At 39.1% G+C, this 19,841-nt stretch overlaps 3 protein-coding genes across 5 annotated transcripts; 1 reads left to right on the top strand and 2 right to left on the bottom strand.

The window, feature by feature from the left end:
* Window positions 1-972: 972 nt before the first annotated feature.
* Ptpmeg2 (Protein tyrosine phosphatase Meg2) lies at window positions 973-12,342 on the bottom strand. 2 transcript variants are annotated; one of them, XM_011304585.1, is made up of 5 exons: window positions 12,048-12,342; window positions 9,502-9,735; window positions 8,830-8,919; window positions 7,670-7,810; window positions 973-4,210 (listed from the first exon to the last, which is right to left on the bottom strand). In XM_011304585.1, exons 1-5 carry the CDS (start codon window positions 12,078-12,080, stop codon window positions 2,741-2,743), a joined length of 1,968 nt encoding a protein of 655 aa, XP_011302887.1. In that variant the 5' UTR covers window positions 12,081-12,342; the 3' UTR covers window positions 973-2,740. The 2 variants fall into 2 exon arrangements, with proteins under 2 accessions (XP_011302887.1, XP_011302888.1); XM_011304586.1 differs by having other exon boundaries at window positions 12,227-12,245.
* A 647-nt stretch (window positions 12,343-12,989) lies between these two features.
* On the top strand, window positions 12,990-17,634 carry LOC105266431 (tumor suppressor p53-binding protein 1). Of its 2 annotated transcripts, XM_011304584.1 has the most exons (4): window positions 12,990-13,181; window positions 13,278-13,791; window positions 14,013-16,763; window positions 16,883-17,634. In XM_011304584.1, the coding sequence occupies exons 2-4, from the start codon at window positions 13,287-13,289 to the stop codon at window positions 17,068-17,070; spliced, it is 3,444 nt and encodes a 1,147-aa protein (XP_011302886.1). In that variant the 5' UTR covers window positions 12,990-13,181; window positions 13,278-13,286; the 3' UTR covers window positions 17,071-17,634. The 2 variants fall into 2 exon arrangements, with proteins under 2 accessions (XP_011302886.1, XP_011302885.1); XM_011304583.1 differs by having other exon boundaries at window positions 12,991-13,791.
* A 72-nt stretch (window positions 17,635-17,706) lies between these two features.
* Syx18 (syntaxin 18) lies at window positions 17,707-19,308 on the bottom strand. Its single transcript, XM_011304582.1, has one exon. It carries the CDS (start codon window positions 18,852-18,854, stop codon window positions 17,901-17,903), a length of 954 nt encoding a protein of 317 aa, XP_011302884.1. The 5' UTR covers window positions 18,855-19,308; the 3' UTR covers window positions 17,707-17,900.
* Between the last annotated feature and the right edge of the window lie 533 nt (window positions 19,309-19,841).

Here is a 19,841-nt window from a genome sequence, read left to right as displayed (position 1 = left end):
TTCTGTTATTTTATCTCCCATTTTCATCGAAAATGCATTTCGATTTATTTCATTTCGGCGTCACATTTTCTGTTTCTTGTAAATTAAACAAAATTTTTTGTAGAAATGGCTAGAAAATTGACAAAATTCGAAGAAAACAGCAGAAAAAATAAAAGAATTTTCTAGAAAAAGTACAAGGGGTTTCCAACTCGATTTTCATTCGTGTGATTATCGAAATATCAGAATTATTTAAAAAACGTCGGAATACTGGTCACGGATTGTTGTGAAAACGTTGAAGAAATTATTTTAAGCGATTTCATCTAACTTAGACAAATTTACAATAAATAAATCGATGGATTACATAAAGATTATGTAGAGGAGTGGCTCAATACGTACGACAAAATTCAATAGAAAATTCCAGTGCATTCCACATTAAACTCCGCGATTCGTCCATATTTATTCTCATTTCGTATTTCAGAAAGAGGAAGGACTCAATAGAATTATCTGATGAAATTCTCGAAAAGCACTAGATTTTCTACTGAATTTCTGTCATCGTGAAATTGTGGAGATACAATTAATTGGTAGAATTTTCAAAAGAAAATTCTTGACCGAATTTCACCCCCATATTCCACCCACCCTCTATCTTTCTTCAATTAATTGATTAATGAATAAAGGATGCCCTCAAGAATTCGTTCGTCAGAACGAAAGATTCGTATCTATAAATTTTATATCAAATGAAGCAAAATATTCTCACAAATGGTTATACATTCTGCACAACATTTCCCTTCATTTTCGTCAATTATCATTCCTCTCTTGAAGTCGACACAAACTTCTTATCCGATACTTTCTGTAAAAACAATTGACTTTCCGAAAAATTCAACATCGAGATAATGAAGTCATATCTTATAACAGATTGATAAACAGTTAATACACAATGTAGATGTATTAAAAGTTGTTCAGGTTCCAGTTATGTCGTTAGTTTTAACTTTTTATCCATTCTTGCGCATGCCGGAAGAACGCAAACGGAGCCAACCATGCAAAATATATTCAAAATTCCATTTTTGAAAAATATTCACTCTTCTCTTCTTTAGTATTCTCTCCTTACGTTAGTGTTTAGATTCATTGCTTCAGGTTAGCTGATGTATGAGAATCACAGATGTCAGAAATAGCTAGTCTTCTTTAAATATCAACTAAAACTTTTCCCCTTTCATATCGAAAAAAATTTCATTGAAAAGAATCCACATTCCATCATCTTCTCTCGACTTCTTTCAATACAAATATTTGTTACGAACTATTGTAGAGAAAAAAGTGATAGATTCTACGTTCTATTAGCAATTTTCTATAGAAATTCATCATGAATTTTTTATTCAAGTTGTTCAATGGAAAAAAAATTGCGAAAATTCGTACTGAGAGATTTCTACAGAATTATTTTAAACAGAGTAAATTGCTTGTTGGGATAAAAGATTATCTTTTTATAGGACTTTTTTCAATGAAATTCCTTGGTACGTGTTCTTTCCTCAAAGCTCAATAAAGAATTCGACATTTTCACACTCACTCTCAATTTTTTTTTTTGGATTTTCATAATTTTTTATACAGAGATGCAAAAACTAAGTAGAGTTTGTTTCTATTATCTTACACCAATCTCAAGAATTCTATTATGGGCTTGAGAAGCTTTCAATATTAAGAAAATAACGTTTCGGTAAAAAACGTTGGGCTTTTGAAAGTTTCATGGATTTTATTGAATTCAATTATTGCTGTGAAGGAACATGAGATTTCTTTAACCGATTGGAAGCGTCTTCAATATTTGATAATGGGAACACTGTAACGCTTACAGAAGGAAGATTCACGCCTGATTAATAAAATTTCTCAGTCTGATTTTGTGATTCAGGGATTGGCGAATCTTTCTTAATGGCAGGATAATTTCACTTCAATTTTCAAGATAACAGGATTCAATTAATTTTATCATTCAACTTCATTCCAGGGTTTCCTTTCCACAGGTTATTCCTCTCGAATTTTGAGAGGTCACGTTTGTGATATAACATGATCATTCAGTATTTTTCTCACGAGGTTAAATGAAATTCTGATTTCTAGACTAGACAATCTGAAGATAGTACGGAAAATTTTTTTCTCGCAGTATCGTTAACCATTTTTATGTATAAAACACTGTTTATTTACGGAGTTAGACGACAACTCATTGATTGCAAAAAGTACAAGATGCTACGGTTTTTTTTCTGTTACAAAATTGCTAATAATGAAAAAATTGAATAGTATCGGATGGTGGGGGCTTTCAGGAGATGCAGATAATGTGCAATTAAATAGATTTTCAAAAATTTCACTTTAATATTCTCTGATCAAATTGATCAATTTTATTTTTCTATACAATTTATTTTATTAAGATGATTTTTATATAAGTTATTCGGCCCGAATATTTAAAGTTTTCACACTCAATTTTTGTCTAATTTATTGAAAATTTTGAGTGAGGAAACTTGGAAAATTCAAAGCGAAGAATTTCTATAAAAAATATGTTATCAACATCAATGGTATAGAAGAATAAAAATATAGCTATAAAAAATCCAAACGAATTTGCTGGAAAGCAATACGGTTCATAGAAAGTAATGCCGATAACGTTATCGGCATTCTCCTTAAGAATGAACTCCTTGAATTTTCCCCCTTATCCCCCTAGAGTCAAAAAACCAATGAAATCCACGATGAAAAACTGGCAATGGACCTACCCGAAATTTACAAAAAGAAGAAAAAAATCCTAATCAGAATCCTCTTCGATTGTCGGTGGTAGCATGGCAAGATGCTGTTGGCTGAGCATTCCCCTGGACACTGCGTACTCAGCAAGTGCCCGATGACAAAAAACATACTGATCCGGCATTTGAATACTGTAGGCACGTTGTGCGCGTATTTTTTCAACTGTGCCCCTGATATCAACAGTCCCAGTATCCTCAAGACGAGATATACAGATATCAAGTGTGCAAAATGTTCCAGTTCTCCCAATACCAGCACTGCAGTGAACAACAATGGGTGGACCCCTGGGATGTCCAGCCCAGGTGTCACCCCTGCTGGCGAGCAATTTATTCTGCTGTTGTCTGACAAGTGATAAGAACTGCAGTAGAGCCCTGGCTGACTGAGGTACACCATAATCGGGCCACGCTGTGTAAAGCATGTGGCAGACTTCCCTCGACTCTTCAGTCTTGGTGTTGGTGAGCAGTAGCATGGATATCGTGTAATCGGGATTGGTGTCTACTTCGAGAGTTGTAACAGTGAAACCACCGATTGATACTTCATCACCAGGCTCAGGACCCCAGTACTGGGCGCACTTCGTTCGACCACGTTCCACAACTCTCGTTGTCATCACCACAACAAGTGTCTGCTGCTCCCAGATCATACGCCAAAAATCACCACACGTCTTGGGCAGAGGACCCTGGGTACTGATAAAGGCATTCTTCTGCTTGTAGCCATCGACAAAATTAGCGTTTATGTAGTCTGACGCTGGATCACCGTCCACCTGGGACAAACAGACCCTCGAGTGATCGTAACAGAGGACATCTGTGTACCGGTTCTTTGGCTGGTTGGGCCTGAGCTTGGCGTTGTTAAATGAACCGTCTGGTGGCCGCTGACGGATTTCCGCGTACTCGGCTACGAGACCCGCTCGTCCACGCGAATGACTTGTCTCGATGAGCTGCTCCATCGTGACAGCCTGCAGCCCAGGCTCACCGTGGAGGCTGTCATCGTCCGAAAATCCTGAACTCGCTGATGAAGGCGGCTGAACTGGCGAGGGCGCCTCATCGCTCGCTATCCAATCACCGTTTGTTATCTCGATGTCACCGATTGTGACACCACCATTTTTTATTTTTAACTTCTCTGAGACAGGACTCGTTGGGCTTGGAGAACCATTGGCGTTCTGGTGATTCGGTGATTTTGACGTTGGGGAGAGAGGACTACCCACACGAGGGGTAACCTCGCACAATTCACCACCACTGCGATTCGTCATGGACTTGAGACAATGTAACAGCCAGGCCTCATGCTGTATCTCCAATGTCCCACCTAATCGTCTGGGCAACGATTCGCGAGGTATATGTAGTGTCAGTTGTGGTATTGACACTGTAAAAACACGATCTCTCAATTTCTCCCTGACAAAGAGTCTCAGTATCTTGAATGGTGCCTTGAACCACAGTGGAGCAGTGACAATCAGAACTTTCTTCAGCTTTGCTGGATAACCACCCTGTAACATTTAAAAATTTCATCAACTTTTTTTCCATACGCTTTCACGTGAATTCAAAGAAAACACGTAGTACTTATTGGGTAACGAGATTCTATTATTAAATTGTCTTCAACCTTAATCTTGGATGTCATCCAACGGACCGACATCCGACGTCTCTCCAAATCACATTGAAAAATTGATAAACTCTTGGCTGTGTCTATTTCAGTAGAGCAGTCATAGAATAAGCTAGCTTCGGCTTGAGGTTAATATAACAGAATCAACAGATTAATTCTGTTTCATCACTTTAATCACAAGCTCATCACATCGCCGATCTTCAGATATTTCAACAATTTTCTTTGTTGACATGCCTTTTTATTTAGATTTGTTATATGTTATTTAACCTTCCAACGATTTGAATTTGATCCTTGATTTTGAATCGTTAGGAAATATTTCTTTCATCCGGAAAAAATTCTCAGATGCTCAAATTGGGAAAGAAATTGATATAAATACTGAATAATTACAAATTAGTCTCCACTCAATTCCCCACGTTATGGTAATGAAATCATTGATATTCATACGTTCACCAGAAATCGAAATCAAAATAGAAAAAAGGAGGCTTTTGAGACGTAAAAAAGAAGTTGAAAATATGAAAAAACATGTGTACGTATATGTATATAAGTAAATATGTAAGGAATTCAATAACATTAATACTATTACTATTGAATCTTCAAGATATTGCTCGTCAAATTGCTACTTATAAAAAACAAACGTTGAAAAACATTATTCCTTAAAAATTATAATTCAAATTACAATATGAATATGCATGAAGATTCATCAAATGACCGAAAAATTGCAATTTTTTAAGACCACGAGACTTGCTCATAAATCATTCATGAGCAATCAATTGCCCTCTCCCCCTCACTTCAAAAACCTAGTTCTTAGAACCGTAATAAATTCATGTGTAGAATTTCAACAGGAATTAATATATAATGGCGATTAAAACATTCAACTACTCAGAGACAACAATTCTTCAAACAAAATAATATTCCCCCGAACATCTAATTCAAATAACGAAACAAGCATGAGCTTTTTAATTCTACTGCAATTGAATTGAAAAAAATGTCAAGAAGAAAGAAAAAAGTGAATGAGAAAAGTAAATGAGTACAGATCATGTCAAAGACGAAAATGTACTTGGATATCCTGAATTTACTCAATTAGTTGAAAAAAATGCCCTAAAATGTCGAAAAAGTGATAACCCCCGTATTTCAGAGGGCAGAAGTGGCGCGACCCCCACTCAAATGACAAATCCCCGAAATGCCCTCTTTTCGCATTATCAATTGAATCCCCACAATGCCACAGTCCTAGATACCACAGTCATCACATCCTGAACAAGATAAAATATTGCCCACATAGTATATGCATTATTAGCAGGTGCTTTGATCAATGCCAATCGATTACTGGCCTGATTCCCCTCACTATATCAAGAAAAACAGCTGGGGTCTCAGTCAGGGATGTCTCGCGCCTCCATGCAACCCCCAGGATCACCCCAGAATGGCCCCAATTTTATTTGAAATAATGCAACCACTGGGATCACTTGAATGAAAATTTATCCCCTTTCATGATGATTTTTACACTCGTACCGGTATTTTATGTGGGGGCAAACAATTTTGAGATCGATCTAGTTGTCCTCTCGGTGCAAAGAAAATCATTCAACTACTGGTGATAGCAGCGTCGTGTGACGTTCACGAGTGCGGGCATGCGCAATTATTCTCAAAGTTTCCCCTAATTTTTTCCCTTCATGTATTGCGCTAAGGGTTGTGCAACCCCGCCTCATCTGAAGTCTAGAATCCCCTCCACGGCTAGCCCCTTCCACAGATGATGGAGAGATAATCAAAATGAACGCTCCATGCAACTCCAGTGCAATGGCATCTATTAATGTCCTCATGCGTTCGTTATAGATTTTTTTTTCTTTTTAATGCCGAGGCTTTTTTAGTTCCACGGCTTGTTATGGAGATTTTGCAGTATCTCGTAATTAGTCGGAAATCCGTATGGAAATGGGATTTTTACGAGTTTTCGATAATGAAAGTGGAGAATCAGGGGAATGAGATTTGTCAGAGTTGGGGGAGTTAATGTGGGGCTGAGTTTTCGATGAATATCTTGAGATTTAGGGAATATAAAAATTGTTCTCTTGACATTTGAGAAGTTTATTGGAATTCTAGGGGAGTTTTATTTGAAATTCCCCTTGGAATTACTTCGATTTCTACGAGAAAATTGAGGTGAACGAAGCGCATGAAAAAAATCCTTGGAAATCTGCTTTATTTACGATATTCGATAGAAGACTCAATCAATTCCAATGAGATTCTATGCACTTTCTTGATGATCTTATTGAAAAGTCAACGCAATCAAAAGCGCATTTCTTTTTTCAATACAAATGTCTGATGAAAAATTTTGATTTTGTGCAGAGAAAATTAATAGATTTTTATTTTTGGGTACAACTTATTCTATTGAAGTTTCACCTGGAATAAATTCTCAACTTGAATAGTCCCAGTTTTTTGTATGTCTTAAATTTGTTAACGATTTCGTCAAGTATAAAATAATAATTAGTCTGAGTGTTAAACAAGTGTCAATTTGAGTAAGGCTAAATGAAAGATTATCCTTCAGGCTAATTATCGAAAAATAATCAACCCTTCCGTGTACTGAGCTAAATGATAAATTTTATGCTGATATTTTCATTTCAAGAGAAGATGCAATTTTTTTCTATAAAAACTGTGAAAAGCTAATACGATTCTTATAAAGAAATCATTATAATATTAAAGAACAATCGTACACTCACTTCTTTATCACTCATTTATAAGAGAAATGAATAAATTTTAATATTTAGTGGTGAATTATTAATTTGATGTTTTTCCACTGAAATATTTCGACATTAGGTTTTTCCAGTCGTAAAGTCCCAATTTCTCATTACGAACATCCAAGAGAAAAACGTTGAGAAAGCCATAAAAAGACCAGCAGAATAAGTTCTGAGAAATCGATATCTATCGACTTTTTCCTTGAAAAAAAAAATCAATTGCAAAATACTCAAGAGAGACGTAAAAAGACAAACAAAAGGTTTATAGGATTGCAATAGAATTCGTCGGTGGAGCTCCAGGATCTTGTACAATCCTTATCTGTGCTCATGATAAAAACATTGACATCTCCTTGAACTTTAGGATATTAACTAAAATTTATTTTCCAAGTGACCCTGACTCATTACCCAATTGTTTCTAGGAATTAAAATAAAAATCCGAGACATGCTCAATGCTAGATAATTATTAGTTCTACCTACATAAGAATGGAACAATAAAGGAAATTAGAGAAAATAATCCAGGCAACAGAGATTTTGTTATGTATTCCATTTATTCCTACTTCATATTGAGACCTTATATCTATGTTAATAGATAGACTGGGTGATTTTATTTTTAATTGATAAATAGTGATTACCTTCAGAAGGGTGAGAATTTTCTGCGACAGATCGTAATCAAAATTCTGATATTTGCTGTCAGACATGTCATAGATAAAGACTAGTCCATGGCGCTGGGTTTCTGCGCTCTCCAGTGCAGCATCCAGCTGATAGACGACACCCTGAAAGCATTCAGTTGCCATTCCCCTCTTTTAATTTATAATGACACGGAATTTTTTGTGTAAAAATCATCGAGAATACGGGAGAGGGAGAGAAAGACAGTTGCAGTAGATTATTTTTGCTCATGCGCTGAGCTTAAATAGGTGACACAATGGCCACCAGATAAACGATTACGGTTTTAATTTTATAGAAGCTATTTGCATTTTTTCGCCGGCATGAATGTGTGGAAATATTTATCTCAAGGACATTTCCGTAATATGTACGATTATGAAATTATTTTTCAGAAAGAGATTTCTCTTAACAATTGGGTTGAAGTTCATTTCAAGGATTCTACCGAGAATTCTCGTAAAATGGCAACACAATCCAAATAAAAAATATCGTAATCTTATAATTTTCTGTCCACTAGAATTCATACTAGATTGAAATGTGTAATTTTTATAATTCATTTTTTTTATTGAACCTTTCAGAAACCTGAAATAAGAATTTCTCAGCTAAAAGTAGAATAATATCGACAAAGTGTTAATTCTTAAAATCAATTCAATTCCAGATTTAACGCAAGTTACATGAATTTCTTGGAATACTTCATCCAAGAACTTGAATTTTCTCTTGGCAGCGGGGAATTTCCTCCTATTAAAAGACGTTTCTCTCTCGGTGTGAGACTCAAATAATTCACCACCACAATTTAAAAAATTAACAAGAGACTATTTCAAAACGTCAAATAGACCTTGAGTGTCAAAAGTATTTTTTTCTATCAATGTATCACTAGGATTTTCAACAGAATTTTGAGAATCAATGGCTACTCTGGGGCTTATCCAAAAATGTTGTGAAGAATTCCGAAAAAAGAGGCCCATGCACGTGGATATCATTAAAGAATCGAAAGACATAGGATTAAAAATAGAAACTGTGAGAATGCGAATCTCAGGAGGAATTCGCGTTTGTTAGCCGAGCATTTGGGCAGTTGGGGTTGGATCTGGGGGTGACTGACCCGAGATTGGAAGGTCGGGGACACCAAAATACTGACCTGCAGAGTCGTTTGATGCGTTGTATACTGTGGCAGATGCAAGTGGGCGGTAAAAATAGCGATTGCCGCACCTGTACCGTCTCTCGAGGACTGAAACACGCAATTGATGTTTTTTCAACTTTTTTCCACGTTGTAGTCACAACTACGAATGGTCTGACATAACTGGCTATTTTAATTCGAATGGACCATCAAGTAGTGCCGTCATATTTGCACCGCCACTCAATGACGGAATTATATTCTTTCTGGTATCAGTACTGATAAATGACAAAAGGACATGAGTCAATTCTCATTCACAAACTATTTTTTTCTGAGTTAATCATATCCATTGACATGGTTTTGACCAGGGGTTTGGTCCATTCGGAGCACTGTCTCGAAGTTGTTATGTTGAGAGACTAAAGAGTATTAAATATTTCCTGAGAGGACATTTGAAAACTAATATTTAATAACTTTTATAAATGTTTAGGTAATTTTTCTCAAATGGCTGGATAACTTTGACTAAGCAGTCGATTATTTTTTCTGAGTGGTACAATAATTTTCTCCGAACAGCTAAAACACATCACAATTTTCAAACGGATAGATAATTTTCACAAAGTTTTTCTCTCCATGCGAATTAACGTTTTCCAACAGAAATTGATTAATGATTTGCGTGGAAAATTGACTGATCAATCTTACCAAAACTGTGAATTTTCCTGTCTTCAATTCACTGAGGAGTGGCTCCTGGGTGGGTTGAAGTGTCGCCAATCCCTCGCGACGTCTAGTTGCTTCGTGTTGCTCGTACAAAGCTAAAGCCCTTGATACCTCGAATTTCCTAGCAGCTAGAAACTTGACTGCTGTACTCCAAGACACTGGACTTGCTCGTCTACCAGCTCGACATTTGTTTACTGCCTCTATGAACTCCTTGGTCGCCTTGATTGAGAAAATTCATAATAAAACACTGGATTACGTCATTATCTCGTGAACCGCGTGGGATTCGTCGAATTATTTCGTCAATTTCCTTGTGTGTGTTTCGTCAGTGACGCTTGAATCATTCCTTTGGTTCCCCCGGTTAGATTCCTAGATTTAGGAGCGCAACATTCGATATTCTCGAAGTATTTATGCCGAGGGAGGGCTATCAGGTGGTTGGAATTATTTTCTTTGCTATCACGTGTGCGGAAATTCAGTGGAAATCTTATCGCTTCCGGTGAAAAATTTTATTGCCTACTTTCAGGAATTGAAAATTCATTATTGCAAGATTATTGCTCTGATAATAATATTTTACATTAAAAAATCCAGAGATAACCTTCCGGTTATTCTGCTGAGTCGATTATAATTATTTATAATATAACTATTTATTCTATATGTAGAAATTTCGTAGGAAACTGTATTCATGCGAATATCTAATGAAACTCCATTGAGGGGAAATAGTTAATTACAAAAAAATGTATTGATAATTACTCTCTATATTGAATGAAGAGAATAAATTGCAAAAAAAAAAAGAATTTTCTGTGTTGAAAATTGTAAAACAATTGTTTTGCTTTTTCAACGCAGTGATAACTGTCTCTTAGCGAAAGTTTCGATGCTCGAAATGGAACGAATTAATAAGGTAATGCGTGATATTCGGATAGAATTCTTTATCCTGTTTACGGTATTCTTAGCGTTACTTCTATGTTTATGAGAAAGTCAGAGGTTGCTTATGAATTTAAACAAGAGAGAGGATCCAAGAATGCTCGAATTAGTGTCGACGGGTTTCCGTTTAGGAAAGTCTTTGATTTACTCATTATAAAATTGAGTCTTCACATGATTTAACCACACCGATTATTTATCCAGAACCTATCATCTTATGAGCAATATTAATTGGCTGTTTCCCCGAACTCCGAGATTACATGACGAAGTCAATAACAAAGTGGTAAACTAGGATAACTGCTTATTTTTTGACGCCAGTTTTTAGCTGATATCTCGGAATCGAAGGAACATTGCGAATTTTTTGCATAAACATTTTTTGCTGACAAATACGAGAGCTACAAAGAAAGTTTCTGTCAAAATATCCTAATCTTCCTTCAATTTCAAGAAATCGGCGAAAGACTGACCTCAAAAGAAATGCCTGTTTAGTTTACAAGTTTGAAAGACAATTTATCCGCTACAAAATTAAAAATCCAAACATGAATGCATGAATTTGCCTGTTCCCCCAGAATCTGCCCCCCCCCCCAAAAAAAAAAAAAAAATTTCACATCTCAAACGGAGGATATTTCGACTCTAAAAAGTGCCGATAACACGTGAATCAGTGAATTCCCAGGAACTCTAGGGAAAGTAATTCCCACATACTTGAAGACTGATGATGCTTCTTCCGGCAAGACCTTCAGCTCCTCATCTCTCTCTATTGAAGATGTTTTTCTCTTTTTAAATACATGCTTGGAGCAGTGGCATTACTTCCGGTGGAGGTCCCTTCCCCCGTCCAACAATTGCTTCCGGTACCCCACCCTCGGCCCCGAGAAATTCTAGGTAAACCGTTTACGCGTGAAACTCATTACTCCGAGAAAAATCAATTCAGCTATTTATAAATTCCCCCCTAGAGCCCATCCTCATCAGTCTAGGCCAATTAAAACGCCAAAACACAAACTAAAGCACCAGCCAAACAAATCGTGTGAAATAAAAACACGAAAGAGCAATGAATTATAAAAATCCCCGAGATACCTCAGCCAAGTGTAAACACCGTACCAATTAAATCCCGTCGCAAAATATTGACGTGCAATTATCGATTGCCATGGAGAGGATGAAGGATGCACTCTGTCATGACTGATAAGAGAGCAATGAACATTCCATTCGAGTGGTCAAACAGGACAGCAGTCACAAGTTTTTCCAGAATACCTCCTAATCCCCTGGACATTTCAAAATAGTTATCAGCCCTTTTTCGTAGATAATAACGATAGCTACAAAAAAGTTCAAACAACACTTTGTCAATATCCCTGAAATTTGTAGATACAGCAAAAAAAATTCCTAGTTGACTCATCCCATTTTATCACTCCACCATTGAGTATTTTAATTGTTTATGGAAGTTGTCGCTCCATGCTGGAGGTTGCCATAATGGTGATTTAAAGGTCTTGCCGATGGGTTTATACTTGGTTAAGGTGCCAGGATGATTTGACGTGTGTCATGGTCTCGGGGATGATATCTGGGGGATTTAAAATCTCATAATGGATGAAATGAATGGGTCTAATGCTAATAATGAGTGGTGTACTTACTTGCTCTTGTTCGACAGTCAATGCCGCCGCCATTTTACCACTGACCAACACAGCGTCCCTGTTCACACACTCACACACAGACTCACTCACTCATCAATACTCATCATTGTCGTGCTTTTTTTTTATCACCCAAAATCTCATACCCGGTGAATAATCAGATGTAATTGATAATTCCGCACCTTGGGGCTTGGTCCATCCGCATCCTTTCACCACCACGTTGTTGCTTCATGTGACAGCCGAGAAGACACACTTGTTTCCCTTGCCCCCACCAGTCGACACAACTCACATCTCGCAAGTCACAGCCACTGGCCAATCGTCACTGGTGTGCAACAATTCCTTCCATTTCATTATACACCCATACCCTCAAATCCACCCATGGATGCCACGAACAAACACTGCACTTGCCGGACGGCAACTTTTTTCCAACGGGAGCGAACGCGCCCTATAACGCGCTCTAATTATAAAAATCATGATTGAAGATTTCAAAATTGAATAAGTTCGGTATTCAAATTAGCCGCTTTAAGCGACGACCAATGAGGAATGAGATAACAGACTTTCGAGATGTTGATAGTCTTGATCGATGTCTGTCTGTTTTTTAATAAGCTTGGAACATTTTTTCAATTTTATTTTCTGTTTCACGAAAAATCCAGCGAAATCCAACCTATCAACTTGTCTCTATTTCAATTTTTTCATGATTCTCTTTAAAATTTAGAAAAGGATGCAGAAAAATGCGGAAAATTTTCGCCTCACCTTAAAACTTCATGAGCCATCAAATAATGACAAAATGCAAAAGCGTTATATTTTTCGTCAAAAGTCAAAGCCATCGTAAGTTTTCCAGAAAAATGAATGAATGAAAAAATGTGAATTTTAGCTCTACGTGGGTGGGGAACATCCTTAATATCGACTCACTGAAAATAGCAATGTAAAATTGAAAAAGAAGTGTGAAATTCAAAAACGTTGATATTTGGCGCGCGGTATGCAGAAGAACAGCTGCCTTCACACAGAGCTCGGCATTTTCCATTCACCCTGAAGCCAGTCATGTAGATGCAACACCGGGTATAACCGAGAAACGCGTAGCCAACTTCGCGCGTTCTCTCCCCGCAAAAAGAAGAGCCCGTTTTCTCGTTATCAGAGGTAATTTCGTTGAATAAATTCCCATAACTTGATGAATTCAGTAATAAATCATCAAAGCTATCATTCTGATTTGTTCGTGCTTCTTACCCCCGTGAGACTGAGATAATGTCGGAATTGTTGGATGGTGTAATCCCCGAGACGCAAAGGAAGGATGACGAGTGTCCTACGACAAATGACCATGATAAGACGGAAAATAATTCTACGGTGAATGAGAGTCAGGATTTTCATTTGATCGCTGAAGACGAGACACAAGCCGAATCTATTGTCCAGGCCACCGGTGGATCTAAGGGTGATGTTAATGTTGAGTCGAGTCAGCACGAGGCCAATGCAAAAGCCCCACCAGAAGCGCGGGCTTCTGATAAGGACAAAGCTGTTATCGAACCCGAGAGCCCATCTCGGCCTATTGACAATCAAAACCAGGAGGCTGATGACAATGACGAGGATATTATTCAGTGCACTCCCGAGGAGATAATGACCCCCAGAAGAAGACAGTTGAACACTGGTGGACAGAAGAGAAAAGCTGATGAAGAGGTGGACCAGGGTGGCAAGTTCCAAAGGACCTCTTCTAGGGAAGATGCTCTCGCATCAGTCAGGAAGAAACTTGATGAGGGTATACATTTTATTCAAACACATATTATTTATTCTTAATTCGCACTCTTATCTTTATCTATAAAAAACGATATGTGCAGAAACATCGCTATCTTCTCACAATCCTGAGATATTAACTAAAATTGACGTTGAAAAAAAGTCTACCTGTCCTGGTTCATGACTTTGCTAATGGCATAATTTATGGTTATATGTTTTTTATCTCGTTATCTCTTTGATGTGCAGAGTCTCAGCAAGCAGAGGTACCAGAGGCCTCCATGACGGATTCCCCACCGGTCCCAGGTGCTCCCCTCGAAGAAAAGCCTGTGGCCTCGACAAAACCGCAGGAGACCCTGATTACTGAAGACACCTCAAAAACTCCGATGGAAGTAGATCCCACACCTGAGCCTCCCTCCTCCACACCCGAGAAACCCTCGGACCCGTCTCCCCTTGGTCCCACAGACCGCACACCTGAAAAAATGGAGACAGAGTCCTCCACACATGCCCCTAAGCCTGATACAACCAAGAAATCAAGAATGAGCATCGAAGTAATCTACGACAAGGCCAGGGCGCCTCCCCCGAAGCCAAAGGAGCTCGTGGAGATCGACGAGGACGGTGAGAAAATAATCCTGGATGCCTCTCAAGAGGACTCCACCCCCAAGGATCCATCCTACGAGACTTGTGAGACTAAATCGGCAACTGATAGCTACAAATCAGTTCCAAGTGTTAAGGAATGCGACACCACTGACAATCAGCTGCCCAATGGAACTGATATTAAAGCTCAAGGTTCAGACACCACTCTGAGCATTTCCGTGTCGACGAATGAATCCTCGGGGCCTCTGAAGACCCCTAGTAAACCTCCCGAGCTTCTCAACTTAGTCAGTGACAGCGAGGGAGACTCCTTTATGAACGAGGAAAAACCAAAAGCGACGATCATTCCAGTGGAAAAGGAGCTCAACCTCGTTGTGAAAGTCAAGTGTCTTCTTCAAGTGAATGAGTCTACGAAGGAAGTCTCGGGGAAGGAATTCCTCTCAATTGACTTTGAGCATTGCCCAGAACTGCACGTATCCAGAAGGAGAAACAGTGATGTTTCTGCACTAGCTGATGTATCTGATAATAAAGATCCAACATCTCCAGGATCTGTCACCAGCAATCCCCAGCCATATACGTTGGGACCCTCGAGGCTCTCCCTCATGTCCTCAGCAAGTACTTCGAGCTCCTCATCGAGCGGGTCTGGAAAAACGCTGAAAGATGCTAACCAGTTTTCTCTACCTCGAGGCATTCCCAAGCACGCAAAGAAACCCCTGGAGAATATTGACGAGACCACAGAGAAGATTAAGAAAGAGTGGAAGAACGTCTATCTTCTCACCTCGGGAATCTTGAATTTTGTCAATGCTGAGGTTCTCGCCTGTGATCTCCTAAATGGAACCACTGAGGAGACCCTGGGTAGACTGACAGCCTCAACTCCAGAGGCTGCTGTCGTCGCGACCCCCAAGAGCAGCAAAAAAGGTAGACTGCCGAAGCGTTCGCGTCAGAACTCGAGGTCCTCTAGGACAAATGGCCTTGGAAAGATGTCCCCAAGTGTTCTGTCGACTATCGAGTCGAAGAGTGATACAGAGGGAAACGAATCCCTCATCTCAGAAATCTCCACTCCATCCAGACAGAGTGGGAGATCCCTCAGTATCCTGAGAAATCAGACACCTGTGTACGACCCCAGTGATGCACTTGTGGGGAAGGAGTGCTTTGCTAAATGGTCCGATAACAATTATTATCCTGGGAAAGTCATCAGTAAATCGAAGGGTAAGTTTAAAGTGAACTTTCTCGATGGAAAAAACAAGATGCTCATCGAGGAGTTTGTCATTCCCATGTTGAGGACTCTGGGAGAAGGCCTGTCGGTTTATGCAATGACTCCTGAAGAATATGGCTCATGTGGGATTATTGTTGCTGTGGAGAAAGTAAAGGACGAGGTTTTATACACTGTGGAGACTGATGAGGGGGAGAAGATCAAGGTGCCCATCAAGGATATCTTTCTCACTGCTGATCAAGCACAATTCCTTAGGGAGGTTGTAGATAACGATGTTAAGAGCCCTCCTAGCACTCCGTCGATGGGGAAAGTCACCATGGATAATATCGTGGAGGGATCCAGGAGGAATAAGTCCAGTGTTCTGGGGACTCCCAAATCCGGGAGATCCAAGAGGAGCTCCAAGAGCACAGACATTGAGGCATCTGGCTCTGGAGTTCTCTTGAAGAAGAAGGAAGAATCTGGGTCTGATTCCTGTTTCTCTGGAGATAATACTGATGTCGAGGGTGTCCAGCTGGAGCTCGTTGAGACCCCCAATGACATGGCCACCAAGGGACCTGCCAGCAGGGTCAAGGGCAAGGCCAAAGGCAGGAAGAAGGAGGATCAGGAGATCATAGCTACATTGGGACCTGTCCCTGAGGGGTCCAGTCTCTTCAAGGGACTCTCCTTCATTCTTACTTGTGCTCCTCTTGAGTCTCTGGATAGATACAAAGTTGAGAAGGTCGAGTCTGCTAACTCGGAGACTGAGACCGAGAATGAAGCCGAGTGGAGCAGAATCCCATTTGTTAGGGAGAGACTCACCGCTCAGATCACGGGATGTGGGGGAAAGGTTTATGAGGAGTTTAAGGATATTCCTGTGGAGGAATATAAGAATACTAAGTTGATTACGAATGTTCCCAATATTACCGCCAAGAGCCTCCTCTGTCTGTCTGTGGGGATTCATCCGGTCAATCACAGATGGGTCATCAGGTGCTGTCAGGAGAATAAACTGGTGAACGCATCAGAGGAAACCTTACCAGCTGGATGGAGTTTCGACAAAGAAGCATACGTTGATATGTACCAGAGGCCCAATGCTAAACCCCTAGGTCATGCAGTGATTGTTATGCCAAAGATTCCATCCAACGAACGGTCTATTAAATTCTGGCAAAGGGTCATTGTTAATGCCGGAGGGGCTTTTCGTGCCATTGAAAACCAGAGTAAGTTATTCACCCCAAAACACCAGCCCTAAACCCTTTTTTTTCAATTTTATCCAATTTCAAATTATCTCTATATTTATATTTTATATATTTACAGTTTATATATTATTTTTTTGCAGCTGAGACATTCATGGAAGGCACAGTAGTCCTTGCTAATGGAAAATGTCCTAATTGGATGAAGGAGAAGGCAGCAGGCTGGAAGATTCCCCTGGTAACAACGACCTGGCTCGTCCAATCTTTGATCGAAGGAAAAATGATGCCATACGGGGCTCACCCACTCTACCAGCACAACTATCCGAAAAAATAAAGGGATTCAATTCCATTTTGATACGATTGCGAGAAGGAATGATTTCTTAACTATCCAGATTCATTTATTGTATCGCAGATGCAATTGCATCGGGTTTTTCTTTTTGTTTCTTTATTGTTTCTCTTCTTTCTCATGTACGACGTGTCCCTTTTTGTCGTCTACAGGCTTATGTCGCATTTAATGTTGAAATTCATTTTTTTTTCACTTATAACTGTTTCCATGGGAAATAGTTGATGAGTTATTTTACACTTATGATTTATCTTGTGTTGTTGACAAATGGCGAGTATTTATTAGTTACTCGCAGGCAGGGAAAAAAGTGGGGAATGAGGTGAATCGCCTTGAATCACAGTGAAACAAATACAAGACTATTCGAAGGATTCCACTGAACCAAATTGAAACATTTGAACTGAGACTCTTTACGGGAGCTTTGATAGAAATGTTATCAATCGTAAACGTATATGTAATACTTGTATCAACTTTTGTTTACCTAAGCCGTAGCGACTGTACATTTTTTCTGGTGATAAGAAGAAAAAGCGATAAAAATATATTGACATATTTTGGCAATTGTTTGATTTTTTTTTTCATTTTTCCTCCAAAATTATTTTACGACGAATGAACAATTGATATGATTAAATGCATCGCTGAAAAATTGAGGGAATTCAAATGCACCGATACTTTTACAAATTAAAATTACGAATTGGCTCTGTCACGTCTCTTCTCCCCCCAAAAAATTAAATCACTGAGTCTTCCTTTTACAATATATATATTAATTTATTGTCCCCAATTACAAAAAGCAAAGTGCCATAAAAAGACAACAAAAGAAGAAATGCTTAAGGATTATACCAATCCAAAAATAATAATGAAAATGACATGACAAGTAAAAAGAAAAGAATCCACACTCTAAGGCCAGCGTTCCTCTGAATAGCTTGTCGAATCTGTTCATTGGCTTCCTTAACATTCTCAGTAGACCCCACGACAGTTGTCACAAGTTTATCCAGATCTCTGTCCTGTTGAAGGACCTTCTCGGTGAAGATTTCCTGTAACTCAGCGATGTGAACGACCTTGCTCTCGATGAGCCTGACCTCCTCAGTAATAGTATTCAATTCGTTGTAAAGCTGTTCATTCTCAGACTCAAACATCTGGATGTCCTCTGCAGAGAGCTCCTCCTCATAGATGACAGGGGACACATCTCCATTCATCTCCTGAACTTTCAGAGGGCTGGAGCCAGCAGAAGGCGATACATCCCTCTTATCGTGCTCCAGCTCCTTCCTTGGGGGATGGAGTATCGCCTCGGAGCTCTTTTCAAGCTCCAACTTGGACAACTTCTTCAACTCCATCATTTTCTTGTAACGAATTGCCCTCTGCTCGGAATAAATCTTGCAGACGTTCTCCAGGTAGTGCTTTATGAGATCCAGCGTTGCCATCCGGTGTTCCCGGTTCTGCTGACTTATGTCAGCTTGTGCTGTGTCACGTTCCAAGTCCTTTATCAATCCTGAGCACGTCGTCATTATTTCCTGGGAAACATTGTCTATCTCGTCACGCTCTGCGTCTGTCATTGAATTACTGAGGGCCAGGTGTTTCGAGAGGTTCAGGTACGCCGATCTCTTCTCCAAGAGAAATTGCTGGAGCTTGGAAATTTGGGTGACAAGAGATTTGGTTTTGGCTCGGAACATTGATTCTGGTTTTTGTTTTCTTGGAGGAACTCTTGGGATCTCCTCCGAGAGTGCTTCCTTCCGCAAATTCACTGTCTTCACACATGCTCGAAACAATGTACTCACATCCATTATTAAATTAAGCTGGTCGGTCAATTCATCAACTATTTTAAATACTTGAGTGGAAATTTCCTGGAATTACTAATCTAACTCGTTTTTTGAAACTCGTAACTATAACTCGGTTGAATGGTTTACTTTATTGTCTTTGAAATGGATGGAATTATTGAAGGGGAATGTGTGTTTACGTTTCACTCACTCATTCTGACACTAGGGGTTATGTCGTCCGTTGTTTTCCATTATCGCTAGAATGTCTAGAATTGCAGATTCAGCGGATAGGAGAATATTGTTGGAGGGTATTGTTTACGTTTTTTTTACTGGAGACAGGCGAAATATTTTTACTGTAATTGAGTGAATCAACAGATGTTTTAGTTACTGGTATTATATGTCGACTAGCGCCGCCCCGGTCGGGTGTTGATGAAATTCTCCTTTTCAAATGCATTTGCATATGCATCCTTCGTGGTATTTTATGTATTTTGTTATTGTACGCGGAAAGAAAAATACCGGAAAAATTACGGAACTTTCTCGTATTCGTGGGGTGACCTTGGTTTTCGGGAAAAAATACTGTAAGTTCCGTCAAAATTTTCGTAGCGAGCAGGAATTTTTACGAAACTTTCAGGACAATTTTACGGTACCTCCAGTACTTTTTCCCGAAAAGCAAGGTCACCCCACGAATACGCGAAAGCTCCGTAATTTTTCCGGTATTTTTCTCTCCGTGTAGTTATTGCTTGCATTTATCCGCAAACAATTGATAATATAACAACATATCACGGAATATTTTCATCTGAAAACACAACATTAGATATGCCAATCCTTTTTTTAAACGAAACAAGTGGGGAATGCCATTATAAGGAACCGCGCATAGCTGTTGTTGTTAAAAAATTAGCAACAAGCTTGCGAATGGATTTTCTGAAAATTGGAAAACAATAAGGGTTGTCCCATCATCTTTTGACATGAACAAGAATGCATTGAGAAAAAAATTGAGTAGTCATTTTATTGATA

This window comes from Fopius arisanus, unplaced genomic scaffold (genome assembly GCF_000806365.1).
Source record: "Fopius arisanus strain USDA-PBARC FA_bdor unplaced genomic scaffold, ASM80636v1 scaffold00038, whole genome shotgun sequence".
In the NCBI taxonomy this organism is placed as follows: domain Eukaryota; kingdom Metazoa; phylum Arthropoda; class Insecta; order Hymenoptera; family Braconidae; genus Fopius; species Fopius arisanus.
Note: the sequence above shows the minus strand (reverse complement) of the source record. Positions and strands in the feature narration are given on the sequence as shown.

Coding starts and splice junctions, on each gene's coding strand:
- Ptpmeg2 (XM_011304585.1), bottom strand. CDS start 12,080: ATGGCGGCGGCATTGACTGTCGAACAAGAGCAA. Junction 7,811..8,829: donor CGCATCAAACGACTCTGCAG/GTCAGTATTTTG, acceptor GAATGCTTTCAG/GGTGTCGTCTATCAGCTGGA. Junction 4,211..7,669: donor AAATTCTCACCCTTCTGAAG/GTAATCACTATT, acceptor TAAATGTTACAG/GGTGGTTATCCAGCAAAGCT.
- LOC105266431 (XM_011304584.1), top strand. CDS start 13,287: ATGTCGGAATTGTTGGATGGTGTAATCCCCGAGACGCAAAGGAAGGAT. Junction 13,792..14,012: donor CAGGAAGAAACTTGATGAGG/GTATACATTTTA, acceptor TTTGATGTGCAG/AGTCTCAGCAAGCAGAGGTA. Junction 16,764..16,882: donor TCGTGCCATTGAAAACCAGA/GTAAGTTATTCA, acceptor ATTTTTTTGCAG/CTGAGACATTCATGGAAGGC.
- Syx18 (XM_011304582.1), bottom strand. CDS start 18,854: ATGGATGTGAGTACATTGTTTCGAGCATGTGTGAAGACAGTGAATTTG.